The sequence below is a fragment of the Solanum dulcamara genome, chromosome 11 (assembly GCF_947179165.1).
Source record: "Solanum dulcamara chromosome 11, daSolDulc1.2, whole genome shotgun sequence".
Taxonomy (NCBI): Eukaryota; Viridiplantae; Streptophyta; class Magnoliopsida; order Solanales; family Solanaceae; genus Solanum; species Solanum dulcamara.
Window position 1 is genome coordinate 56,605,564 of NC_077247.1, and position 22,184 is coordinate 56,627,747.

General features: G+C 35.9%; 3 protein-coding genes across 4 annotated transcripts; 2 read left to right on the forward strand and 1 right to left on the reverse strand.

Moving 5' to 3' along the window:
* The first annotated feature begins 417 nt into the window (after positions 1–417).
* On the forward strand, positions 418–5,698 carry LOC129874682 (calcium-transporting ATPase 2, plasma membrane-type-like). Its single transcript, XM_055950005.1, has 7 exons — positions 418–909; positions 1,474–1,528; positions 1,607–3,558; positions 3,684–3,842; positions 4,344–4,515; positions 4,639–4,937; positions 5,034–5,698. Exons 1-7 carry the CDS (start codon positions 733–735, stop codon positions 5,271–5,273), a joined length of 3,054 nt encoding a protein of 1,017 aa, XP_055805980.1. The 5' UTR covers positions 418–732; the 3' UTR covers positions 5,274–5,698.
* A 3,038-nt stretch (positions 5,699–8,736) lies between these two features.
* On the forward strand, positions 8,737–11,851 carry LOC129874706 (BTB/POZ and TAZ domain-containing protein 4). The gene is made up of 7 exons (XM_055950036.1): positions 8,737–8,989; positions 9,120–9,198; positions 9,601–9,865; positions 10,195–10,340; positions 10,700–11,003; positions 11,103–11,416; positions 11,529–11,851. Exons 3-7 carry the CDS (start codon positions 9,617–9,619, stop codon positions 11,653–11,655), a joined length of 1,140 nt encoding a protein of 379 aa, XP_055806011.1. The 5' UTR covers positions 8,737–8,989; positions 9,120–9,198; positions 9,601–9,616; the 3' UTR covers positions 11,656–11,851.
* Positions 11,852–12,525: 674 nt separating this feature from the next.
* Positions 12,526–18,677, reverse strand: LOC129874705 (formin-like protein 6). 2 transcript variants are annotated; one of them, XR_008762944.1, is made up of 5 exons: positions 16,979–18,677; positions 16,697–16,896; positions 15,371–15,612; positions 13,564–14,664; positions 12,526–13,013 (listed from the first exon to the last, which is right to left on the reverse strand). XR_008762944.1 is itself a non-coding variant. In XM_055950035.1 (4 exons), exons 1-4 carry the CDS (start codon positions 18,418–18,420, stop codon positions 13,870–13,872), a joined length of 2,679 nt encoding a protein of 892 aa, XP_055806010.1. In that variant the 5' UTR covers positions 18,421–18,677; the 3' UTR covers positions 13,375–13,869. The 2 variants fall into 2 exon arrangements, 1 of the variants encoding a protein (XP_055806010.1); XM_055950035.1 differs by lacking the exon at positions 12,526–13,013 and having other exon boundaries at positions 13,375–14,664.
* Positions 18,678–22,184: the final 3,507 nt, after the last annotated feature.

The window sequence follows — 22,184 nt, forward strand, 5'->3', positions numbered from 1 at the left end:
AATACAATGCTATGGACGAATAGCTTGGAAAATGAACTCTACAACTAGATTACGAGGTAAAGATACGTGACAGTAACTGACTTATCCTTCACAAAAATGGTAGTAGTACTGCAATAAAGAGAACCAAAAAAGGATATATATGCGTCTGCCAAACGCTAAGCGAAACACCACAATTTTAACTGATAACAATTAATTTTTCTTAATTAAGAGAGGCAAAAATAAATAGCCATACCCACTAATTAAGTTTTTTCTTTCACGTAATTACTACTCCTAATAAACTTTTTAGTATTACCCAATCGACTAAGTAGATGAAATATAACGTAACATATGACCCCCATCCATTTCGGTCAACTATGCCATAAAAGAAGGACCGTTTTAATGCAAAAGAAGAAATGAATCAAGGATGCTCCATTAATGTTAAACCAAGTATTCATAGCGTCTTCCACCCAAAACTCGGATCCATCTTCTTCACTACTCCTTAATTCTTTTACTATTATTATTCTCCTTGTCTCCATAAAGCTCCCACACACATCACGTTTTTCTACTTTTGTTTCTGCAACTATATTCTTTCCTCCAACTCAACAATGTCGTAACTTTCCTCTATTTTTTTCTATCACCGCGTTACTGTTTTTTCCCAATGCGTTGCCTTTTTATCAAAGTATCGGTTCGTCTATATATATATTTTTTTTTTGTATTTGTAGTAACTAAACAGAGAAGAAAAAGTAATTAAATATGGAGAGCTATTTGAATGAGAATTTTGGAGGAGTGAAGGCGAAGCACTCCGAGGATGAGATGCTCCGGCGATGGAGGAGCCTTTGTGGTGTTGTTAAGAATCCAAAACGTCGATTTCGTTTCACTGCAAATCTCTCAAAGCGATATGAGGCTGCTGCCATGCGCCGTACAAATCATGTACTACTCCTGTTTACTTATCACTTTCGTGTTTTCTCTATTAAAGATATATCACTGATTACTCAATTTTGTATTATATACCGTAGAATATGCTCACTAAACCACCAAAATTTCCATATGTTCTAAGTGGGCGTGAGCTAGAATGCTTATGCCAGCTTAATTGTTCAAACGACCGTCTGTTTACGGGTATATAAAGGAATTGAGACATAATTTATTTGATTTGATTGATATAGGAATGAGTCATAATGATGAAATGCAATATCAACATTTATAACACAGTTGATATATTTTATATAGAGCTGATCCTTTTTAAACAGTCTCGTGTAGTATTTTTTATTTTATTTCAAAAGGAAAATCTTTCCTTGCCTGTATTTATCTTGATTGTTTGGGTTGCATTGAGGTGCATGACAATTTGCAGCACCAGTATCTTGTTATCTCAAAGTTGTATTAAAACTTGGTCATGTTTGATGTTACTGTCGTTATAATTGTGTACTGAAGCGACAGTTTCATGAACAAAATGTTGGTTCTTAAATGTTGTTGAACTTTATGTTTCATATGATACAGGAGAAATTAAGGGTAGCAGTTCTGGTTTCCAAGGCTGCATTTCAGTTCATATCAGGTGAATTTCAATTTATCATTCGGTTTAATAAGGCAATGCTATAGGAAAATCTTAAGGTGTTAATTCTCTGGCTTGCAGGTGTGCAAGTAAGTGACTACACTCTCCCTGATGAAGTTAAAAATGCTGGTTTTCAAATTGATGCGGAAGAGCTAGGATCCATAGTTGAAGGCCATGATCTGAAAAAGGTGAAATTTCACGGTGGAGTGGATGGTATTGCAAATAAACTGGCTACTTCAAGTACCGATGGACTATCTACTCGTGATTATAGTACTCTAATCCGCAGACAAGAGATATTCGGAGTTAATAAATTCCAAGAAAGTGAAGCTCGGAGCTTTTGGTTGTTTGTTTGGGAAGCCCTTCAGGACATGACCCTCATGATCCTTGGTGCGTGTGCATTTGTTTCTCTACTTGTTGGCATTGCAATGGAGGGATGGCCAGATGGGGCTCATGATGGTCTTGGTATAGTAGCTAGCATTTTGTTGGTGGTCTTTGTTACTGCAACAAGTGATTATCGTCAATCCTTGCAGTTCAGAGACCTGGATAAAGAGAAAAAGAAAATATCCATCCAAGTTACTAGGAATGGGTACCGACAAAAGATGTCTATATATGATCTAGTTCCAGGTGATATTGTTCATCTCGCAATAGGAGATCAAGTCCCTGCAGATGGACTCTTTCTTTCAGGATTTTCTGTTTTAATCGATGAGTCCAGTTTGACTGGTGAAAGTGAGCCAGTGATGGTCACTGCTCAGAATCCCTTTCTTCTTTCTGGAACCAAGGTCCAAGACGGGTCTTGTAAGATGTTGGTTACGACAGTTGGGATGAGGACTCAGTGGGGAAAATTGTTAGCAACTCTCAGTGAAGGCGGAGATGATGAAACTCCATTACAGGTCAAACTGAATGGAGTGGCAACAATCATTGGGAAAATAGGCCTTTTCTTTGCTGTTGTGACTTTTGCAGTACTTGTGCAGAAAATGTATAGCCGTAAACTGACAGAGGGATCCCACTGGAGCTGGTCTGCAGGAGAGGCTAGGGAATTATTAGAATACTTTGCAATTGCAGTTACAATTGTAGTGGTTGCAGTTCCTGAAGGACTTCCCCTGGCTGTGACGTTAAGCCTTGCATTTGCCATGAAAAAAATGATGAATGATAAGGCACTTGTCCGGCATTTAGCAGCTTGTGAGACAATGGGCTCTTCTACAACTATTTGTAGTGACAAAACTGGCACGCTAACAACCAACCGTATGACTGTAGTGAAAACATGCTTCTGTATGAATGTCAAGGATGTGAATAAGCCGAGTGATGCATCCGCCCTTTGTTCTGAAATCCCGGATTCTGTACAAAAAACTTTACTGCAGTCAATTTTTAACAATACTGGAGGAGAGGTTGTAGCTACAAAGCACGGGAAGCCTGACATATTAGGAACACCAACTGAGACTGCTATATTACAGTTTGGTTTAGCACTTGGTGGCGATTTTCAGGCAGAACGCCAAGCTGGGAAACTTATAAAGGTTGAGCCTTTTAACTCTACAAAAAAACGCATGGGTGTGGTGCTGGAGCTTCCTGAAGGAGGTTTAAGGGCTCATACTAAAGGCGCTTCGGAAATAGTTTTAGCTGCCTGTGACAAGGTAATTAATTCCAGTGGGGAGGTTGTTCCCTTGGATGAAACATCAACTAACCATCTGAAGACCACAATCGATCAGTTTGCCAATGAAGCTCTTCGCACTTTGTGTCTTGCATATATGGAGCTGGATAAAGGATTCTCCCCTGCTGCTGATATTCCAGTTTCTGGGTATACTTGTATAGGTATTGTAGGTATAAAGGATCCTGTTCGTCCTGGAGTCAGAGAGTCAGTTGCGCTCTGTCGTTCAGCTGGGGTCACTGTTCGTATGGTTACTGGAGATAACATCAATACTGCCACAGCCATCGCTAGGGAATGTGGTATACTGACTGATGCTGGTATTGCCATTGAAGGTCCAGTTTTCCGGGAGAAGAGTCAAGAGGAATGGCTAAACCTGATTCCCAAAATTCAGGTACTTCAATCATTTTGGTTTACAAATGAGAATGGAGAGATTATAACAAATTATTCATATAAAAAGTTCCTGCTCATTCATAGTGATATCTAATTTTTTTTACTACATCCTCTTAACTTCTTCAGGTGATGGCTAGGTCTTCACCACTAGACAAGCACACGTTGGTCAAACAATTGCGTACCACATTCAATGAAGTGGTAGCAGTTACTGGTGACGGAACTAATGATGCTCCTGCACTTCATGAAGCAGATATCGGACTTGCTATGGGCATTGCTGGAACTGAGGTGAAATATAATCTCTCGTTTGTCCGTTCCTCATCAAAGTTGTTTAAATTGTCAGCGTTTTACATTTTATTTAAGTACCAATTTCTCATTGGTTAATGCATTTACATGCACAGTTAATTGGTGTCAAAATAGCAAATAGAAATAAGCAGCACTTTATGTCTCTTAGTGCATGTGCAATTTTTGCCGATACTCTTAAGTTTGCATCTTCTTTGGTTGACAACATACTCATTCTTAGGGTTAACAGTTGAGATGACTGGTCTAAGTACTCTGCTTGCAAGTCTAATGAAAGAAGCTGCATCGATCAAAGAGTTTTGAGAATTTTTTTGACTACTCTTAGCTGATAGAAACAGCTTGAAGTAAAATAAGACGGAAAAATAAAAAGGATAGTGTCTATCTTATGACGAGAGTCTATCTATACTGACTACATAAGGCAAAGTTTGCTGCATTGAGTGGTTAATTTGTATGTTTACTCTGACATACTTCCGCTGACTCTGATTAAAGGTTGCCAAAGAGAGTGCGGATGTCATCATATTGGATGACAATTTCTCCACAATTGTGACAGTAGCCAAATGGGGACGCTCAGTCTATATAAACATTCAGAAATTTGTTCAGTTTCAGCTGACTGTTAATATTGTTGCATTGGTTGTCAACTTCTCGTCAGCTTGTTTCACTGGTCAGCCACCTTGCTCTTCTTGTACTATGCTTTTAAAGCGATATTGATTGCCAGTTACTTATATTTCGTAGACACCCGAATATTATTCTCAAAAATATTGCTCCTGCTCAAACTATCCTTCAGGAACTGCTCCACTTACTGCTGTTCAACTCCTGTGGGTTAACATGATCATGGATACTTTGGGAGCCCTTGCCCTTGCGACAGAGCCTCCTCATGATGAATTAATGAACAGAGCCCCAGTAGGCAGGTCGGGAAACTTTATAAGTAACGTCATGTGGCGGAATATCTTGGGACAATCCTTGTATCAGTTCGTAGTAATATGGTTTCTTCAGTCAACCGGAATGGGATTATTTCGTCTAAATGGCCCTGATGCTACACTAACCCTAAATACAATAATCTTCAACACATTTGTATTCTGCCAGGTAAAATTTAAAGACATGCAATTATTTTCTCCAGTAAGTCAGATATTGGTGTAAGCGAGCTTCAGTGGTTTACATTACTTTTATTCTTATTTGCAGCTCTTCAATGAAATAAACTCCCGAGAGATGGAAAAAGTTGAGGTTTGGGAAGGAATGCTTGATAATTACGTATTTGTTACAGTTATCAGCGTAACACTTGTGTTCCAAATCATAATTATAGAATATCTGGGGACATTTGCAAGCACAACACCCCTCTCATTCTTCCAATGGTTTGTTAGTGTATTTTTCGGATTCTTGAGCATGCCAGTTGCAGCAAGCTTAAAGGGGTTTGAGGTATGAAGTACCTGAATTGAAGGTACCAGGTCTTTTTGTACTATTCCTTCACGAAACGCCCTGCTAACTCTATCAGATTTCCTGAAAACTCAAAAGATGTCTTTTTTTTTTCTATTTCAGTAACACAATTGTAGATCCCAAAATTCCTTATATTTCCCTGGTTTTTCTTTAGCTCGAGGGGAAAAAAGAAAAAAGAAAACACCAAAAGAATAGGAGGATCCTGTAGTCCAAAGTTTGTGATTTGTGAAGAGTGTCTAGCCTAGGCTTTCAAGCATCTTGTGATTTACCTAAAATTTTAGCATATAGAACACCACCTACTCCTTCAAACAGTTGAAGTAATTTTTTGCTTTAAGCTTTCAGTTCTAAGTGTGGCTCTCTTCTTGTTCTGTCTGTTGGATACATTCAATAGAGAACATTGTAAAATTTCTATAGCTGTTTGATATTCTCCCATTAGAACGAACTTCTTGTTTTTTTATCCCTTTTGGCAATTGGAGTTGCATTCTTGATTTTTTATAATTACTCAATTCTCAAGTTTAACCTGTTCCTTCATACAAGAACTAGATTGTTTTGCATGCTCTAGTTGATTGATCATTTCATATGAAATTCCTACATAATAAATAACTGCTGGAAAGGTTTTGAGCAACCCCACACACACTTTCTGTATCCGAGATCACATGATTTGAAATGGTGTTGGTCAGTCCTTTTTTCTTAAGGGGAACATTAGTTAAAAGATGATCCATAGCTAGCTATAGTATAGTCATGATTAAGATGCGTCAAAATTCAGAAGACATTAAAATTTTGGAGAGGAAAAGGAAAGCAAATATGAATGGTAATTGTAAGCTATTAAGTCATTACTTAAAATTTTAATGAAAAAGGTGTCAACAATCTACTCAGTCCCAAAAAGATTTTCTGAATAGGCGGATCAAACTAATTGATGTTCATGTGAATTTGGACATAAAAATATTCATTTTTCGTAAAAAGGACACCCAAAGTTCGCAGAAGATGGAGTACATGGGCCTTTTGGTGATGCTGACCGATGCAAGGTGCCTTGGATTAGGTTTTTATTAATAGTTACTACTCTAAACACAACAGTGCGTGAGTTTTCTGATGTCGCTATCAGAACTTTATTGCTCCTTCCATTCTAAAATAATTGAATTGTTGGAATATTTTTTAGTGTTCAAAATAATTGAATTGTTTACTATTCAAGATATATGTTAATTTTTTTTTCCAATTTTACCCTTCATTAATTAAATTTCAAGGTTGAGTTCCAAGAATGAATTAAATGAGTATTGAGATATTAACATGGAGTTTGAAAAGGGCAAAAATGGAAAAACATAACTAATTTATGTCTTTGTTTGTTTTTTCTTAAGATGTGTGTCATTATTTCAACAATTCAATTATTTTGGAATGGAGGAGTACCGTACAAAAGACTTTGATTTTGTATTTTGGGAATGTTTGGATTAATTGTACACGTTCTTGCAATAATTGATTACTATATAGGAATAACTTTGTTTTATGTTTCCTAAAATTGTTTTAATTTGTTTGCTTACAGAACAACAAATAAGAAAACAGAACATTTTGTTCTCTGCCATAATTTTAACGTTATTAGTAGCTCCATATTGGTGGGTAGGATACTATTTTTTCTCTTTATAAGGGATCTTTTGCACCATTTATTAATTTTGAGTGAGCTTTTAAGATTGAATTAGATTTTGATATTCATTTTTTTTTAATTATGTTCTTAGAGTAGTGCCCACTCAATTCTTATTTCACCTAATGTTAAACCTTTTACATTATTTTGTCCATGCTCTAATGCGGGAAGGGGGTGTTAGATGTTAGTAGTCCGATATCAGATATAACAATTTGTCTTCATGCATGATCTTGGGTAAACTCACCCACGTAAAAGCAAGGAAAACATTTACGCTTCAACATAATAATAATAGAGCTACATGAAAACTACACAAATTGACATTGCTGCCATTTTAAGAGTATGTGCTATAATTAATATACAATTTTGTAATCATTTGTATCTGCTCTCTGTTAAAATGGCACCGATTGATGGTTGAGATATTGGACAATATTTATTATACTCCTAAAGTAGAAAATTTGTCATTTTATACAATATTGAGTTGCCTCAATGATCAATGATGCACATTGACAGATTTACAATGTTTGCATGTGGTGCGTCTGTATACTTATAGAAATAATAATACTGTAAATTGATAAACTAATATCCCATATGCACTAAAATAGACGAAAAAGTGCAAAGGGCCCAAGAGAATAAATTCCAAAAGTAGGAAGAAAAATTAATTAAGTGTTGCTTCACCGACGCAAGACGGATCAAATTGTTAAGTTTGTGCATTCTTTTTCTTTCGTTCTATTTTAATATTTGTGTTGCTTTCAGCTGAGTCAAGTGAAGTTACGTTTTCCTCTATTTAATTTTCAAGTAGGTACTAAAAGGCCAACTTATCATATTTTTTCTTTATTTTGACAATTTCCCAGCTACAAGTTCTTGTACGCAAATAACTTTTGCAATAGATGTTAAACGTCTCGTGAAGTGAAGGGACGGGGATGGTTTAATTACACAACTTTTGGTTGTATGCAATAATTACATATAGTTACATTGATCACATGATACTTTATTTCCTTTGTCTCATATCAATGATAACAATTTTCAATTTGCACCGTTCTTAAAAAAATATAGATAAGATGAATAATTTTACTAATTTATCATTTATCCAATTAATGAACTTCTTTGAAAAAGAAACTTTTTGAACTATATAAATTTGTTTACTTTTAAAAAGTTTTAATGGGAGGGGTAAGATAGAAAAAATTCACTTAATTCCATTTTAATTTGGTAAGTAGATAAATAATTTGATATAATTATTTATAATAAATTAAATAATTAATATGAAGCGGATGAAATAATTGTGTGCAATAAATATCCTCAGATTTCATTTTATTCGGCGTTTGTTGATTTGACACTCCACTATTTATTAAGAATTTCTTTTATCATTTTTTTTATTAATTATGCTTTGAAAATCTAAAAATACTTTATATAATTACTTAATAAAAAAGGTAAATTCCCATTGATTTGTTGAAATTGATAGATAAAAAGAAAATTTTATTTTTAATATTAAATCCAAGTAAAATAAAAGTGAGGGAATTATAGAGTTAATTATTAAATTTTATTCATTTTAATAATAAAATCAAAAAAAGTTATTTTTATCACTAAAATAATTAAATTTGACAATAACTACGTAACTATTTTTTACCACATTAAAATCACTATAAATCAAACCGAAATAACAAAAACCCACAAGTTATGTCTGCGTAATAATGATTTCCAAAAGCAGGACTCGGTTGGATTAGATTTGACTTAAATAAGATTCACTCAGTCTTTGGTTAATCCTATTGGCTAATCAATGGTGTAATCGCATAGGAGCTGACACATATACACATCATCACATGTTTATCTATTCCTTAATTAATTAATTAACACCCATTCCTAATTTGATCCCAAATCTTTCTTCCCCTTTAAATAATCAGCCTCCACCTTCATCATTACTCTCCTTCTCTCTGAATTTCCATTTGATCCAATCTCCCAATTGTTGCCAGAAGCGGCTGGCATTTTTGCCTGTTACTTTAGCGGTAATATTGTTTATATAAATTTTGGGTAACGTTTTGTTATGTAACAATTGGGTTTTCACGGATTGGTTTCAAAGGTGAATTTTTGGTACATTATATCTAGATATTAGATACAAATTTTGTTTTAATCGCCTAGTTTTTGAATCGAGGTACGATTGCTTGATAGAGAAAAGTTTCTTTTTGTTTTGAAAATTTTTGGAAGGACAGAATCAAAGGAGGTCTGTTACAACATTGAAGCGGTTTCCAGAATTTCTTCATTTTGTTTCTCTGGTCGGTGAATAACAAGGTAATGCCCATGCAAAATTGATTTATAATTTCATTGTGTTTCTATCAACCAGCAAACTTTCTTCATCAATTCGGAAAAAAAAATGTTCACATTTTCGATGAATGGGGTGGGGGTGTAATTGGGGGAGGAGGTAGGGTTCGACCATTAGAGGAATCGAATATTCCCAGTACATTCTGTGATATTCAGATTCCTGAATTATGATAGGTGTCTAATTATCTGAACCAAAAAAAGGCAGAAGAAAATATTATCGGTTTTGTTGTTTAGGGGATATGGAACGGCGTTGAATTGATGCCACGTAAAATTGTAATGGATCATTCGATCGTGTTGCTTCATAGAAATTAAAGCTTGAATCTCTAATTTGATACGTTATTGATAGTGATTTACCTTTTAAAAATTTTGTAGAAGGATCGTTAAGCGAATGAACAGGAAAGATGAGGAATCTCCGCGGGTGAGAGCCTCACCAAACCCGCCTCCATTGCCAGTGGCTGTCACAAGTAGCCGGCAGGAGAGCACATTTGTAGCGAGGAAATTGGCAGTGAGAAAATACTGCTGCACGCCAACAGCTACAAAGAATACTTGGGATTGCCTCTTTGATGAAGGTTACAGAGCCGACGTCTCAATTAACACAGATAACGGTGGCATCATCTACGCACACGCTAGTATTTTGGTATGTTCTTTACACAATTGTGCGGATAATAACAATAGAAAACGTTTTCCTTGAATAATATTTTATCCTGAAATATGATGGTCGTTTAAGGAGGAAGATAATGGGTATAGCTAATGGTGTATTGAGTATTAAAGACAACAATGTGTAAACTGTTCATTAAAGCAAGTGATATTCAGTAAAGAGTTAGAATTATAGAACATTAATTCATTTCCCCCCTTTTGTTTGAAATTCAAGGAATTAAGGTAATCAAACACTGTAAAAATCATGAAAGAAAAGATTTTTCACCATACAAAACAGACACTAAGATTTGATCCCATTTATGTGAACAGGGTGTGAATTCTCCAGTATTTAAAAGCATGTTGAGTTTAAAACAATCAAGAGCACGTGGTCGATGTGGTCATCAACGATCCATCTCCATAAGTGGGGTTCCACCTGAGGCTGTTCAAGTTTTCATCAGATTCTTGTATTCTTCCAGGTACAATCATTCTCCTTTGACATCATTTGTGTGCTTTGGTTCCTTGGCTCATGTGTATTTGGCTTCCAAAATTCTTTAACCATATTTCTAGGGGTCACATGTAGGTCAATAATGTTGTTAATTGTTTGTTCTCTTGCTGTACAATTATATCATAATTTAACATAACTTTCTTATAGCTGTCATGTTTTCACGGCAAGGCATTTAATCAATGGGAGTTGTCTCACATTGTCATTGGGATCTGCAAATTAATCTTTACGAAGTGATAAAAAGCCAAATCAATATTGAGATAGCAGTATAATATCCTATTGAAACTATATTTGTAATCTAAATTATCTGTATTTTCATTATTCACTTGGCAGGTGTGAGGAAGAAAAAATGAAGGAGCATGGGTTGAGCCTTTTGGTGCTATCGCATGCATATGCTGTCACCCACCTGAAGCGAGAATGTGAGTGGCAGCTGGAGCAAAGATTAAGCACGGAAAATGTGGTTGACATCTTCCAGTTAGCACTATTGTGTGATGCCTCTCGGCTTAGCCTTGTTTGTCATCGTTTTATGCTGAAAAATCTTAAGCCTATTTCCGCCACAGAGGGATGGAAAGCCATGAAACAAAGCCATCCTGTGCTTGAAAAACAGATGTTGAAATCCATAATTGATGAGGATATTGTAAGTAAAGTATCCCTATATGTACAAAAGGGATCTTATCCTATTTAAGTTTTTTTTTTTCCTTTTGGGTTTAATACTAATACGACTACTTGTTTGCAGCGGGAAAAAGAAAGGGTGAGAAAAAACAATGAGAGGAAAATCTATATGCTGCTATATGAGGCAATGGAAGCTCTGGTTCACATATGCAAAGATGGTTGCCGTACAATTGGTCCACATGATAAGGTTTTGAAAGAGGATCAAGAACCATGCCACTATGCAGCATGCAAAGGGCTAGAATCCCTCATTCGTCACTTTGCCGGTTGCAAGTTAAGAGTCCCAGGCGGCTGCATCCACTGCAAGAGAATGTGGCAAGTTTTGGAGCTGCATTCTCGCCTTTGTGCCAATTCGGATGTTTGTAAGGTTCCTTTGTGCAGGTTTGTTATGTTAAATTTATCTTTCTCCTATACTTGAAACTTGTTGTTTTATATCTATCAGAAGTCATCATGTTTATAGGTTGACTAATTTTTGTTTTTGATTTTCACGCAGGAATTTTAAGCAGAAGCGCAGAAAACAGAACAAGAAGGATGAAATGAAATGGAGTATATTGGTGAGAAAGATAGTGAGATCCAAGAGCATTTCTGGAGCTCCATTCTTCTCAGCTGAATCCACATAATGTGCAATGCAATGAGTCATTGTTGCACCTTATTGAATTCATTCTTTAAATAGATACAATTCATTGAATATTTTACTACTATTAATTTGGAATTTTGTGTCAAGCTACACTTTCTACAATGTATCTATAAAACTCATTGTAACTATTTATTAAGATCAATGGACAATTAAATTACTCAGCTAACTTGAGCTCGATAGCCCACTACACTTTCTACAATGTATCAATACAACTCACTCGATACAGTAACTAACAATCATGTAATTGCCAAGGGTAACCATACTGCTGAGCTGATTTGCTCTCAGCTCTACCTTAGCTGCCTTCAAACTATCCTTAGTTGCTGCTTACTTGATAATGAGTCAATTCTTAAAAAGTTGAGTTACAGTACTTCAATTCATATTGCTGTTGCTGTTAAATTATTGAAGGGGAGCCTTTGGAGCAACCGAAAAGTGTTCTTGGTGCATCTATTGCCCTTGTTGCAACACATGAATTGAAAAATAGTCCAATTATTTTGGAGGGAATCAGGCCCTAACGCATGAGTCAAGGTAGACCGCCTATATTACATCCTCTTTTGATACTCGGCCCTTCTCATATTCATTTGAGGAATCACGGAATAATGTCATTTCATTTTTATAAAATATTAACAATTTTCAAGTTTCAAATGCATACTATTCAATCAGATTACCTCTTCAAGGATAACTTTAATATTTTCCTTTCACAATTACTAAATACATAAGTTAATTAAAATCTTAATTTTATGTGCAGTCCAATAAAATCAGGGCGGGAGAGAGTAATAACAGTAGCAATAGAATACTCCTGTTTTATTATCATGAAAATACTGTTTGACAAAGAAATAAATAAAGACTTTTAGAATTTGTGATATTAAATATTTCATGATATTTCAGTAGTTATATAATACAATTCTAAAATTTAATTACTATTTTTTTTAGAAAAAAATAAAAAGTATAGAGTGAAGGGGAAAAAAGTGAGCCAGTTATATTACCTGTCAAGCTTCGAATGTTTCGCCAGGATAAAGAAATGGTGCCTCTTATAGAGGGAAATCGGCTTCACAAAATCAGTGTAGTGTCCATTACTCAAAACCAAAACGCATAATTGGGAGCTGTGCGAAGGGGAACTGTAGCCATTGAGGAACCTGCGTGCCTCTGGGTATGCCTATCTGTGTACGATGTAACTTCCCTCATTTTCTAGCTTGCCCTTCCACCGGAACATTATGCATTCATTGTCAAATTGGGATCCTTCTCCTTAACCCCATTATTCACATTCCATCACTCAACAACAGACGGAACATGCCTATAGTTCCGATCCCATCATATCACATCATATACAATTATTAATCAGGTCTGCAGCGGCAAAACAGGCATTTTTAAAAATCATTTGGTGCATCTATTATGGTATTCATCATTGATGGTAGTTACCATTACATAAGGGGCGAATTTATAATTTAATGACATTAGATGCACCTGTTAATTAAGTGCTTTTACATATCCACTTTATATATGTTGGATTCCCCTGTCTACATCAGCAAGGGCTTTGTATATCCGAAGAGTTGATTAGATTGCTGAAATGATTTACTTTATTTAGTTTTTATTCATCTTTTTACATTAGTTGTGGCTGCGGGGCCTAAATCTCGACATGCTTTCCGTAATATCCACTTAATCTGCTGGTTAAACAGCTGTATGAGACTTAAGTTAGACAAAGGTGTAAAGAATGTTTACTCAATGAAGTAACAGGAAGAATTTCTTTGTATTACAGCATGGTACTATCAAAATCGAGATCAGACTATCATGTTGCTCGGCATTGAACTTTTATGTCTCTACACTATGTTTATAAACAGGACTACGTCTAGGTCTGTATCCGTCTCAAAAGAAAAAAGAGGAATAAGCCCTTTACCTCATATCGATTCATTTGCATTGAAGGTTGATTATGAATAACTAGTCCCATTTGATGGAATCCTAGAATGTTGCTGTCTAATATTTGTATCTTTGTGAAGGTTTGATGTGTAGACTGCCTACTCTTTGTACTGATCCTCACTTATTGCATCTTGTTCATGGAGCTGTGTGCTATTTTTCCAGCTAGCACCAAAATGTTATTGTCTCCTTGAAGATGTGAGACTGCTTCTATCTGGTGTTGCTTTCCCATCTTCATGCTCCATTTGTGCTTGTCCATTAATTTGATTCAATTATTCACACATTAATCTCATGGTGATGAGCTATTATCATCCCAACTCCTTTCTTGTTTCACGTTATATCTGCTTAAGACTGGTAGTGATGCAGTAGCAGCTATTCTGAATGATCTTGCACCACCTACCACTGTTTGATCCTGCATCCGCCTAACATCTTTGCACACATTATCCAATATGGAGAGGAAGTCTCGCACAATCACAAATATTCTGAGGGGATGAGCTTCCTCTTTTGCAGCATCACCATGAAAATATTCTGTTACCTGTTTGACCATGGATAAAGCCTTTCTCTCTTCTGCCCTTATCCTCACTATTCCATCTTCTGCCTCCTTAAGGAATACTTTCATCGATTCAAAAAAGTTACCTTGCATACCTTGCTTTTCATATTGCCAAACCGATCTTGCTTTATCAAGTCCCACTTCAAGCTTCAAGACATAGCTTCCCAGGACATCTGAGTCCATGGCTGCTGCTTTTTTGACATTACCAAGTTCTCTGCTTAATCCAGAGACAACCTGCAAACCTTGCTTCTTGAAATCCTCCTCTTTGAATTTGATGTTTGCTTTATTAGAAAGATCTTCGCCTGGGGGTTCAGAATCCAGCTCTTCTGACCTGATAATCTCCTGGACAACAAAGTGAAGCAAGGTCGTCTTCCCATCTGTTCCTTTTATATCTACTAATTTCAAAAGAGTGTCAAGTTTGAAAGCTCTGGCATCACCACGATTAGTTCCAACATTCATGCGGTTTCCTGTCCTTAGAACAGCTTCAAGGAGTTTGAGGAATAGTCTGCTATTCTTCAATTCTTCACTGGCTACCTGATCATATGATGTGCAATGCACCAGAGTTATTACGATTCTTGTAAATTATTGTAAGAAAAGTCTAATACCAGGTATAGATGCAGAAAGAAATTTAGCATAGCTAATGTTGTTTAGGTAATTAGTACAGCATTTCTCCGAGAGTGGCTCAAGTTTACCAGTGGAATAATTTGTTGTAGTCAAGATTCTTAGAAAGGTAATCCATGCTAATAATATCATTGGAAGAGTTAGATTCAACTCTAAATTCAGGCACAAAGAACACCAATGTAAAAGTTTTAGTGTAGTCAAGATCCTGGGAGACGTCAATATATAAAATATTTATGTCACACCATTCTGAGAAATCAGAGTCATGAGGCATACTAATATTTTGTGTAAAGGAGAAGTTTAAATGATATGATTAAAGGGTAAGGGTACATCTGAACAATTCTTGAGGTATCCTGATGTTGATTCTTGAAGGTTCTGTATTTTGTAAAAAAAATAAAAAAAATTGTGAGGTAGCATTAGCGGAAAGGAGTCTATCTTAATGTATATTGGTGGAAGAATTCGCGATTATAATGGTTATCTGGGTGTCCCAGTTTTATGAACAAGCATCAGAAATTTTGTCCTAATCAAAATATTGATGTATTATTAACACATGAATACAAATGACTTTTAATCTCTAAGGAGACAGTACAAATTTAAATAGATAGTTGCTAGTAAGTAGTACCTCAAGGGTTTGGAAGGATTTTCTCAAATCTTTTACTTCACCATCAAAATTTGCTCTGTAAAGCATGGCTTCTACCCTTTTGAAGGCAAATGGTATATCCAGCACTGTCTTGAGAAATCTTTCTGCAGACCCTAACTTTGAGGCATCTTCACTGTACTCTCTTAGTTTTATCTCTTCTTCTTTTGTTGGAGCCATCTTGACCAAAGTTTCCAGAAGCTCAGGCCCTAGTCCTTCAGGATTTCCTGCAACACCAAAAGACATTCCATGTATAATGAAGCTGTAAAAAAAGGATTTCCTGAGTGATAGTTAGGATAAATAGGCAGCATCATTGGTGTAATAAATATTCAATCTGATATGATGTGCATAAAACATGCCTACTGGTGCCATAGGTAAATTGTTTTGGTTTATGAACTGAAAAATATGCAATTAATTACTCCTAACTATTAGACAACTAGCTTCAAAATGGCATGTGAAGTCCTCTGGTGTACTTGTCGTGTTTAACTCTCTTTGTCAAAGATAGCACAACTTGAGACAATATACTGACGATAGATGTATTTTAAGTTGATCTTGCATGCATGTCTTAAAAGTTTGGTTCAGCAAATTCTGTCAGAGTTTCCAGGGAGATTTACAAAGTCTATAAGTAAGAACGAAAATACTATGCATATTTTCTGGCAAGATGAAGAACATATAAGTTTTCAGGACTACTGAAAGCATTATAAAAGATGAAGGGATGCTCTGTCTAAATGCTTCAAAGTGTTTATTGAATTCAACAAGACTTTATGAGTGTTTGGATGTCTGTTTTTTTCTGTTTTCTTGCTCTTCTGAAGAGGTTGGAGTTATTGCTTAATGAGGACCAGAACTATAAGCTTTTACCTTTGGAATAGGAAAACTTTCTTTATTTTTGCTGTTATAATTTGATATTCTCTGAGGCACCTAATGGTATTAAGGAAAACTTTAGAGACTACTGTAGATTGGATGCTTGAACTCTACGGTACAATTGCCATTAGGAACTTGCAGTTGGAGAACTAGAAAAATATGCATTTGAAATGGCTTTCTTATTACACGGAGAATGAAAGTAGGAAGGAATAATCCCATGTGAAAAATGCAAGTTCTTGCTGGCTATTTCTAGTAATGGACTTGATTCAACCTTTCTAAATGTCCTCTAACCTAAAGGTCCAAGGCAATTTCGGAAGCTAATATCTATGCTTATTATCTACCAACATTTACCCATTTCAACAATATGCAGAAAACGATTGCAGTTTAACTTGTCTGGGCATATCTGAGCTATGTACAAAATTCTGAATCCAGACATGAGAGATTACATACCATTTAGAAGGGCTTCAGAAACCTCGTCCTTAGTTACATTCAGTGCTCGTAACATTATGGCAATGTTCTGCGACTTCTTGGGGTCAAGTACCTTATTATCCTGCTCAGCTGGAGGAAGGACTGCTTTCCTTGTTGCTTCCTTTGGTACAGAATTTGCTGAATTACATCCAAAAAGTGACTCCATCATGTCCTCGTTCAACCTGCAATACAAAAGGTACTTCTTTGGTAAGAAAATCAATGTTGCTGGTAATCCAACCATAATATGTTTGAGCATCAACTTACTGGAAGGAACTCGATTTTAATTGGTCCCACACTGTGGCTCGATCAGATGTTGCTCGCACTTTGTCCCAGTGCAAAGGCTTCAACTTAGGCTTGGATGGATCTGTATCGCTAGAATCATGTCTTTCTAAAGAACTGGCACCTCCGTTTTGTTCTTCAGAAGTACTCGTCTTCTCACTCCCTGGTGTTGATTTTGGAGTGGGACTCCTTGATTCTGTCTTGACCATTTGCTGGTAAGCTGCTGAAGGAAGATTCCTTTGTGATCCTTCCGGTTTGTAGGGTGTTGATAATGGAAGTGGGGGTGGAGGAGGAGGAGGAGGAGGAGGAGGTGGTGGTGGTGGTGGTGGTGGTGTTTTTGATATATTTTGGGCTTGGTTGCTTATCAGTTGAAGCCTTGTCATATCTGGTGGAGGAGGTGGTGATGAAAACTTTGCCCTTTTTGGTACATATGGAAGTTCTGGCTTAGTATATTGCAACGGAGGCTCAGGTGGAAGTTGTTCCAACTGACCCCCTTGTGGTTGCTGCAGTGGAAGTGGGGGAGCTGGAGCTTGCTTAATGGATGGTATTAGAGTATGTTTTACATCAGGGGATGAATCAGAAAGGTGTGCTCTCGGAGAAGTTCTCTTTGAATAAGGGACATAATTCTTGTTGCTTAGGTAACTCTCACGAAAACTGGGAGTGTAATAACCTTCTTCATTGCTGATAGAGGAGCCTTGTGGAGTGTGAAATGCAGTGTCATGACTCTCCTCATCGGATGATGACATTGCAGTAGGTGAATTAATGTTAGGAGGGGGTTGGGGTTTGTTCAGTGGTGGAAGGGGTTGAAGGTCAGGACTTGGCCTATACCTGGTATCCAATCTTTTTACAGAGCTCAATTTTCGATAAGGTGAGTCAGTAGCACCATTGGACTCAGTCTCAGCTGATGTCTTAACAGGTGGCTCAACAGTCCCAATGTATAGGAAAGTAGAAGGCGGCGTTCTTGATTCCTCGTTGATCCTCTGATCAGAATTGCCCCTTACAAGCTTTTGAGTTTCATCTGGGTGCTTGACACGGTGCTTGTAAAGGTAGAATGCCAAGGCAGATAACATTCCCAAGGTAACAATTCCAACTGATATTGCAATTGCCACTTTCTTGACTGGCTTTGCTGGTTGTGTGGCAACCGAGTTTGACACTGGAGTTCCATTAGCTGCAGTTGGAGGAGGTTGATGTGTCTGATCTGGTGTAGTCCCAGTAGGGACTTCTGGAAAAAAAGGCTGAGAGTTGATCGGCTCGGCCGGTGGCGGCGGCGATATTTCAGAATCTGGCGGTGGTATTGAACTAATTGGAAAGAGTGGTTGATGCAGAATCCTCCTGGTTTTTTCCTTGGCAACCAAATCTTGAAATTGAGATGTGAAAGATGAAAGCAGTGATAGTATGAAGAAGATGCTTATAGCTACTGCTCTCATGGTATTGTTTTGAAGGTATCTCTTAAATTATTTTCTTTTCCCAAATTCATCTCCGATTTTTGTTCCACCGAGAATTTTCAAGAGAGAAAAAGACAGCAAGAGAAGCTTCTGTTTGCTGCAAGATCTGGTTGTTGTAGCCTGTGGGTGTCGGCTGAGCATTAGCCCGCACTTCCTATTATTATGCCCTGAAATTAAGATTTTGTTAAGTTTAGAGTTAACAAACTAGATTAACTTATTAAGCAATTTGATTTAAAGAAACATTAAAAAGGAATTGTTACCCATATATATATATATATATATCATTCGACTATCTTGTTTATCAAATACCATTGAAGTATACATTCGATTCGTTTGTATATGTATTATATATATTAGTATTAAAAATACATTTATGTATATATATATGGTAAATTAAATGACCTAATGAATATGGTACTTTTCACAATTAAAAACGTCCCAATTGAGGGACACAAAGGAACAGAATGCCACAGGTGTAGTAGGAATCTACTTTTATAAGATTGGGTGCTTTTTTCCACGTTAAAGGACGATGATGAGGGGATATGACAATATAAGGATCACGTTCCATGTTGCCTTTTTATTTTGTCCATATTAAACTTTTTATAATTTTGTTTTTTACCCTAAACTTTGCCTTTTTCGTGACAGTGGAGGGGACAAAATAACCTTCCACTCTTTCTGCTTGGCGCTGTTAAATATACGTAGTCTTAGGGTGTGTTTGGTATGAAAGAAAAATATTTTTCTATTTTCTCGTGTTTTGTTGTTTTAAATACTTTAAAAAATATTTTTTAATTTAATTTATTTTTTTAATATTTAAGAAAAAAATTATTTTTCTCAAAAAATTAAGGAAAATATTTTTTAACTCTCCTCCAATTTCAAAATATAATTTTTTTTCTTATCCCATCTGTATCTCAACCCTACTCATTCAAAAAAGAAAAATATTAAAATTTCTTTTTTAAAAAATTTTGAATTTTTTTTACTCCCTACCCTAAGTACCCCCGTACCCCCAAACCAGCCCCAGCCCTCCCCCCACCCCACCCTCCAAAAAATTAAAAATTTAAAAATTTATTTTTGAAAAATACTTAAATTTTAAAAAATTCAATTCTTCCACACCCTTCACCTGACTACCCCTATGACCACAACCCCCCACCCCCACCCCACACACACACAAAAAAAAAATTAAAATTTATTTTTGAAAAATATTTCAAATTTTGTAAATTTCATTTTTTTTACCCCACTTTATCCCACCCCGATAAAAAAATTAAAAAATTATTTTTAAAAAATATTTTGAATTTTGAAAATTTATGTTTTACCCCATCCCTATCTCAACCCCCAACCCCACCTCACCCCAACTCCACCCCCTTAAAGAAACTTAAATATTTATTTTTGAAAAATATTTCAAATTTTGAAATTTTCATTTTTCTTTCTCTACCTCGACCACCCTATTATCCCCTCACCCGGCTCCCCCACAAACAAAAAATTAAAAAAATTATTTTAAAAAAAAATCAAATTAGGATTTGAGGGTTGGATTTCAGTTCGAATATCGATTCTCAGATCGGGAGTCGAAATCAGCTCCCAGATCGGAGATTGAGGTCGAATTTCAAATCTATCTCGGGGTTGGATTTCGAATCGGTCGTCGGGGCCGAATTTCGATTCGGGTGTCGGGTCAGGTCCTGAATCGATTTATGGGATCGATTTTCATGTCAAAAACTATTTTTCTAAAAAATATTTTCTACTCTCTAGCCAATAGTAAAATGTATTTTCTGTAAAATATTTTTCTTTCACTAATTAAATAATAGAAAATATTTTCCACTCACCAATTAGACAGGAGAAAAAATAAATTAGAAATTTATATTTTTTAGGAAAATATTTTTCCTTCGCACCAAACACACCCTAATAGTGTCAATTCTTAGCTTCCAAAATTGTTTGGGCAAAAATGGATAATTGAAATTTATATTCGACTGCAATGGCTAATCATATTCATCTCATTTTCATGTGTTCACACGTGTCATCTCCAGAGAATGGTGGAGTACATTTTTAGCCAACAATTACCATAAGAGTAATTAATTAAGGGGAGAATGCTAGTAATTTGAGAGAAAATAAAGTTAACGTTGTTCTCCTTTTTAAAACTTTTTCCATTTTTCTGACAATTAGATCCACCGACGAGATATAAATCTAATCTTGCTAATATTTTATGGGATTAAAAAAAAAACGTCGTTCGAGCATATGCTTTAATCTTCTTTTTCTTGTTACTTTTAATTATTCAATTATATTTATTTATTCATCTACTTGTGGTTAGATCTACTAAATACAAACGAGAAACGACAGCGTAATCCTTTTCACCGCCCACCACACACTTTAAATTCGGTGCATATTTACATTCCAGCAGTTGACACATTTTCAAGAAGGTAATTTTTTAAAATTTCTCTAATTAATTTCATGTTTTCTCAAGATACACAATAGCAACATTGTTTTAACATAATATATAAAGTTTTTGTAAGTGTTCATACTTTTAAAATTACTAAAATTGGTTAGACTTGCAGAAACAATCCCAATGACATTGACTTTAGAATCTCTAACGTCTTACTTGGAAGCCAAGATTTTTACTAAAATGTCCCAATGTACAATTTAGTGGCAAATCGCAATATAGTGTAGAATTTATGTTTTTAATGGTATCATAATTAATCACCACTGTCCAATTTATCTTTCGCAACAACAACAAGAAATCAAGTATAATCCCATCATGTGAGTCTGGGTGGGTAGAGTGTACGCAGACCTAACCCCCACCTTAAAAAGTAGGATGACTATTTCTGAAAGACCCTCGGCTCAAAAGAGGAAAACAAGATAAAAGGTCAGATAGGGACAAGCATATCGAAAACAAGATGAAAACAAGGAATAGCAAACGTGAGAAAGTCATGATAGAATAGTACGGAAAGAAAGAGACATTAACTACTATAAATAAATAAGATAATCAAAGTACAATGGCCCCACACCTATAAACAACAATACAATGCAGAAATCAAATGGCAATAAACAATGAGCAGAACTACAACAACTATGGTGTAAGGATAAGTCACCTATCCTTTTATCTTAATCTGAGTCTTCCACAAAAGAAATTATAGTGCGTTAATACACCTACTAATAGGGAAGAATAACGAGACTATGTACTAGCCTTCTACCCTAATGTGGATTCTCCACACCCTCGTATCTAAGGTCATGTCCTCGATAAGCTGTAACTGCGCCATTCCTATCTAATCATCTCTCCCCAATATTTTTTCGGCCTACCCCTACCTCTTCTGAAACCATCCATGGCCAACCTCTCACACTTCCTCACTGGGGCATCTGTGTCTCTCTTTTTCACATGCCCAAACCATCTCAGTCGCATTTTTCGCATCTTGTCTTCCACCGATGCCACTCCTACCTTGTCCCGAATAGCCTCATTTCTAATCTTGTCGCTCATGGTATACCCACACATCCAATTTATCTTTCCTATTTATAAATTATAGAAAATTCTTTCTGAATTCTTTAGAAAATTATAGGGTTCCTATAGCAGGATTTTATAATCGCTGGAAAGAGCAGTGAAGATGCACGCATAATTAGTGATTAGTGCTAAACGTTACTCAACATATAATATAATTAGCCATGATAATCATTTCGTAAAATTTTATAAGTTATGTCTCTCATCATAATAACTTTCACAAGAATTTCCCTTCTTTTTTCCTTTTCTATTACGCCAAATGTAGGCACAA

Excerpts from the sequence above, each read along its gene's own strand:
- LOC129874705 (XM_055950035.1), bottom strand. The coding sequence starts at position 18,420 with ATGAGAGCAGTAGCTATAAGCATCTTCTTCATACTATCACTGCTTTCA. Across the intron at positions 16,897-16,978 it reads TTAAAATCGAGTTCCTTCCA|GTTGAACGAGGACATGATGG; the intron begins GTAAGTTGATGC and ends TTTGTATTGCAG. Across the intron at positions 15,613-16,696 it reads TTCTGAAGCCCTTCTAAATG|GAAATCCTGAAGGACTAGGG; the intron begins GTATGTAATCTC and ends TTGGTGTTGCAG.
- LOC129874706 (XM_055950036.1), top strand. The coding sequence starts at position 9,617 with ATGAACAGGAAAGATGAGGAATCTCCGCGGGTGAGAGCCTCACCAAAC. Across the intron at positions 9,866-10,194 it reads ACGCACACGCTAGTATTTTG|GGTGTGAATTCTCCAGTATT; the intron begins GTATGTTCTTTA and ends TTATGTGAACAG. Across the intron at positions 11,417-11,528 it reads TGTAAGGTTCCTTTGTGCAG|GAATTTTAAGCAGAAGCGCA; the intron begins GTTTGTTATGTT and ends ATTTTCACGCAG.
- LOC129874682 (XM_055950005.1), top strand. The coding sequence starts at position 733 with ATGGAGAGCTATTTGAATGAGAATTTTGGAGGAGTGAAGGCGAAGCAC. Across the intron at positions 910-1,473 it reads CCATGCGCCGTACAAATCAT|GAGAAATTAAGGGTAGCAGT; the intron begins GTACTACTCCTG and ends CATATGATACAG. Across the intron at positions 4,938-5,033 it reads ACACATTTGTATTCTGCCAG|CTCTTCAATGAAATAAACTC; the intron begins GTAAAATTTAAA and ends TCTTATTTGCAG.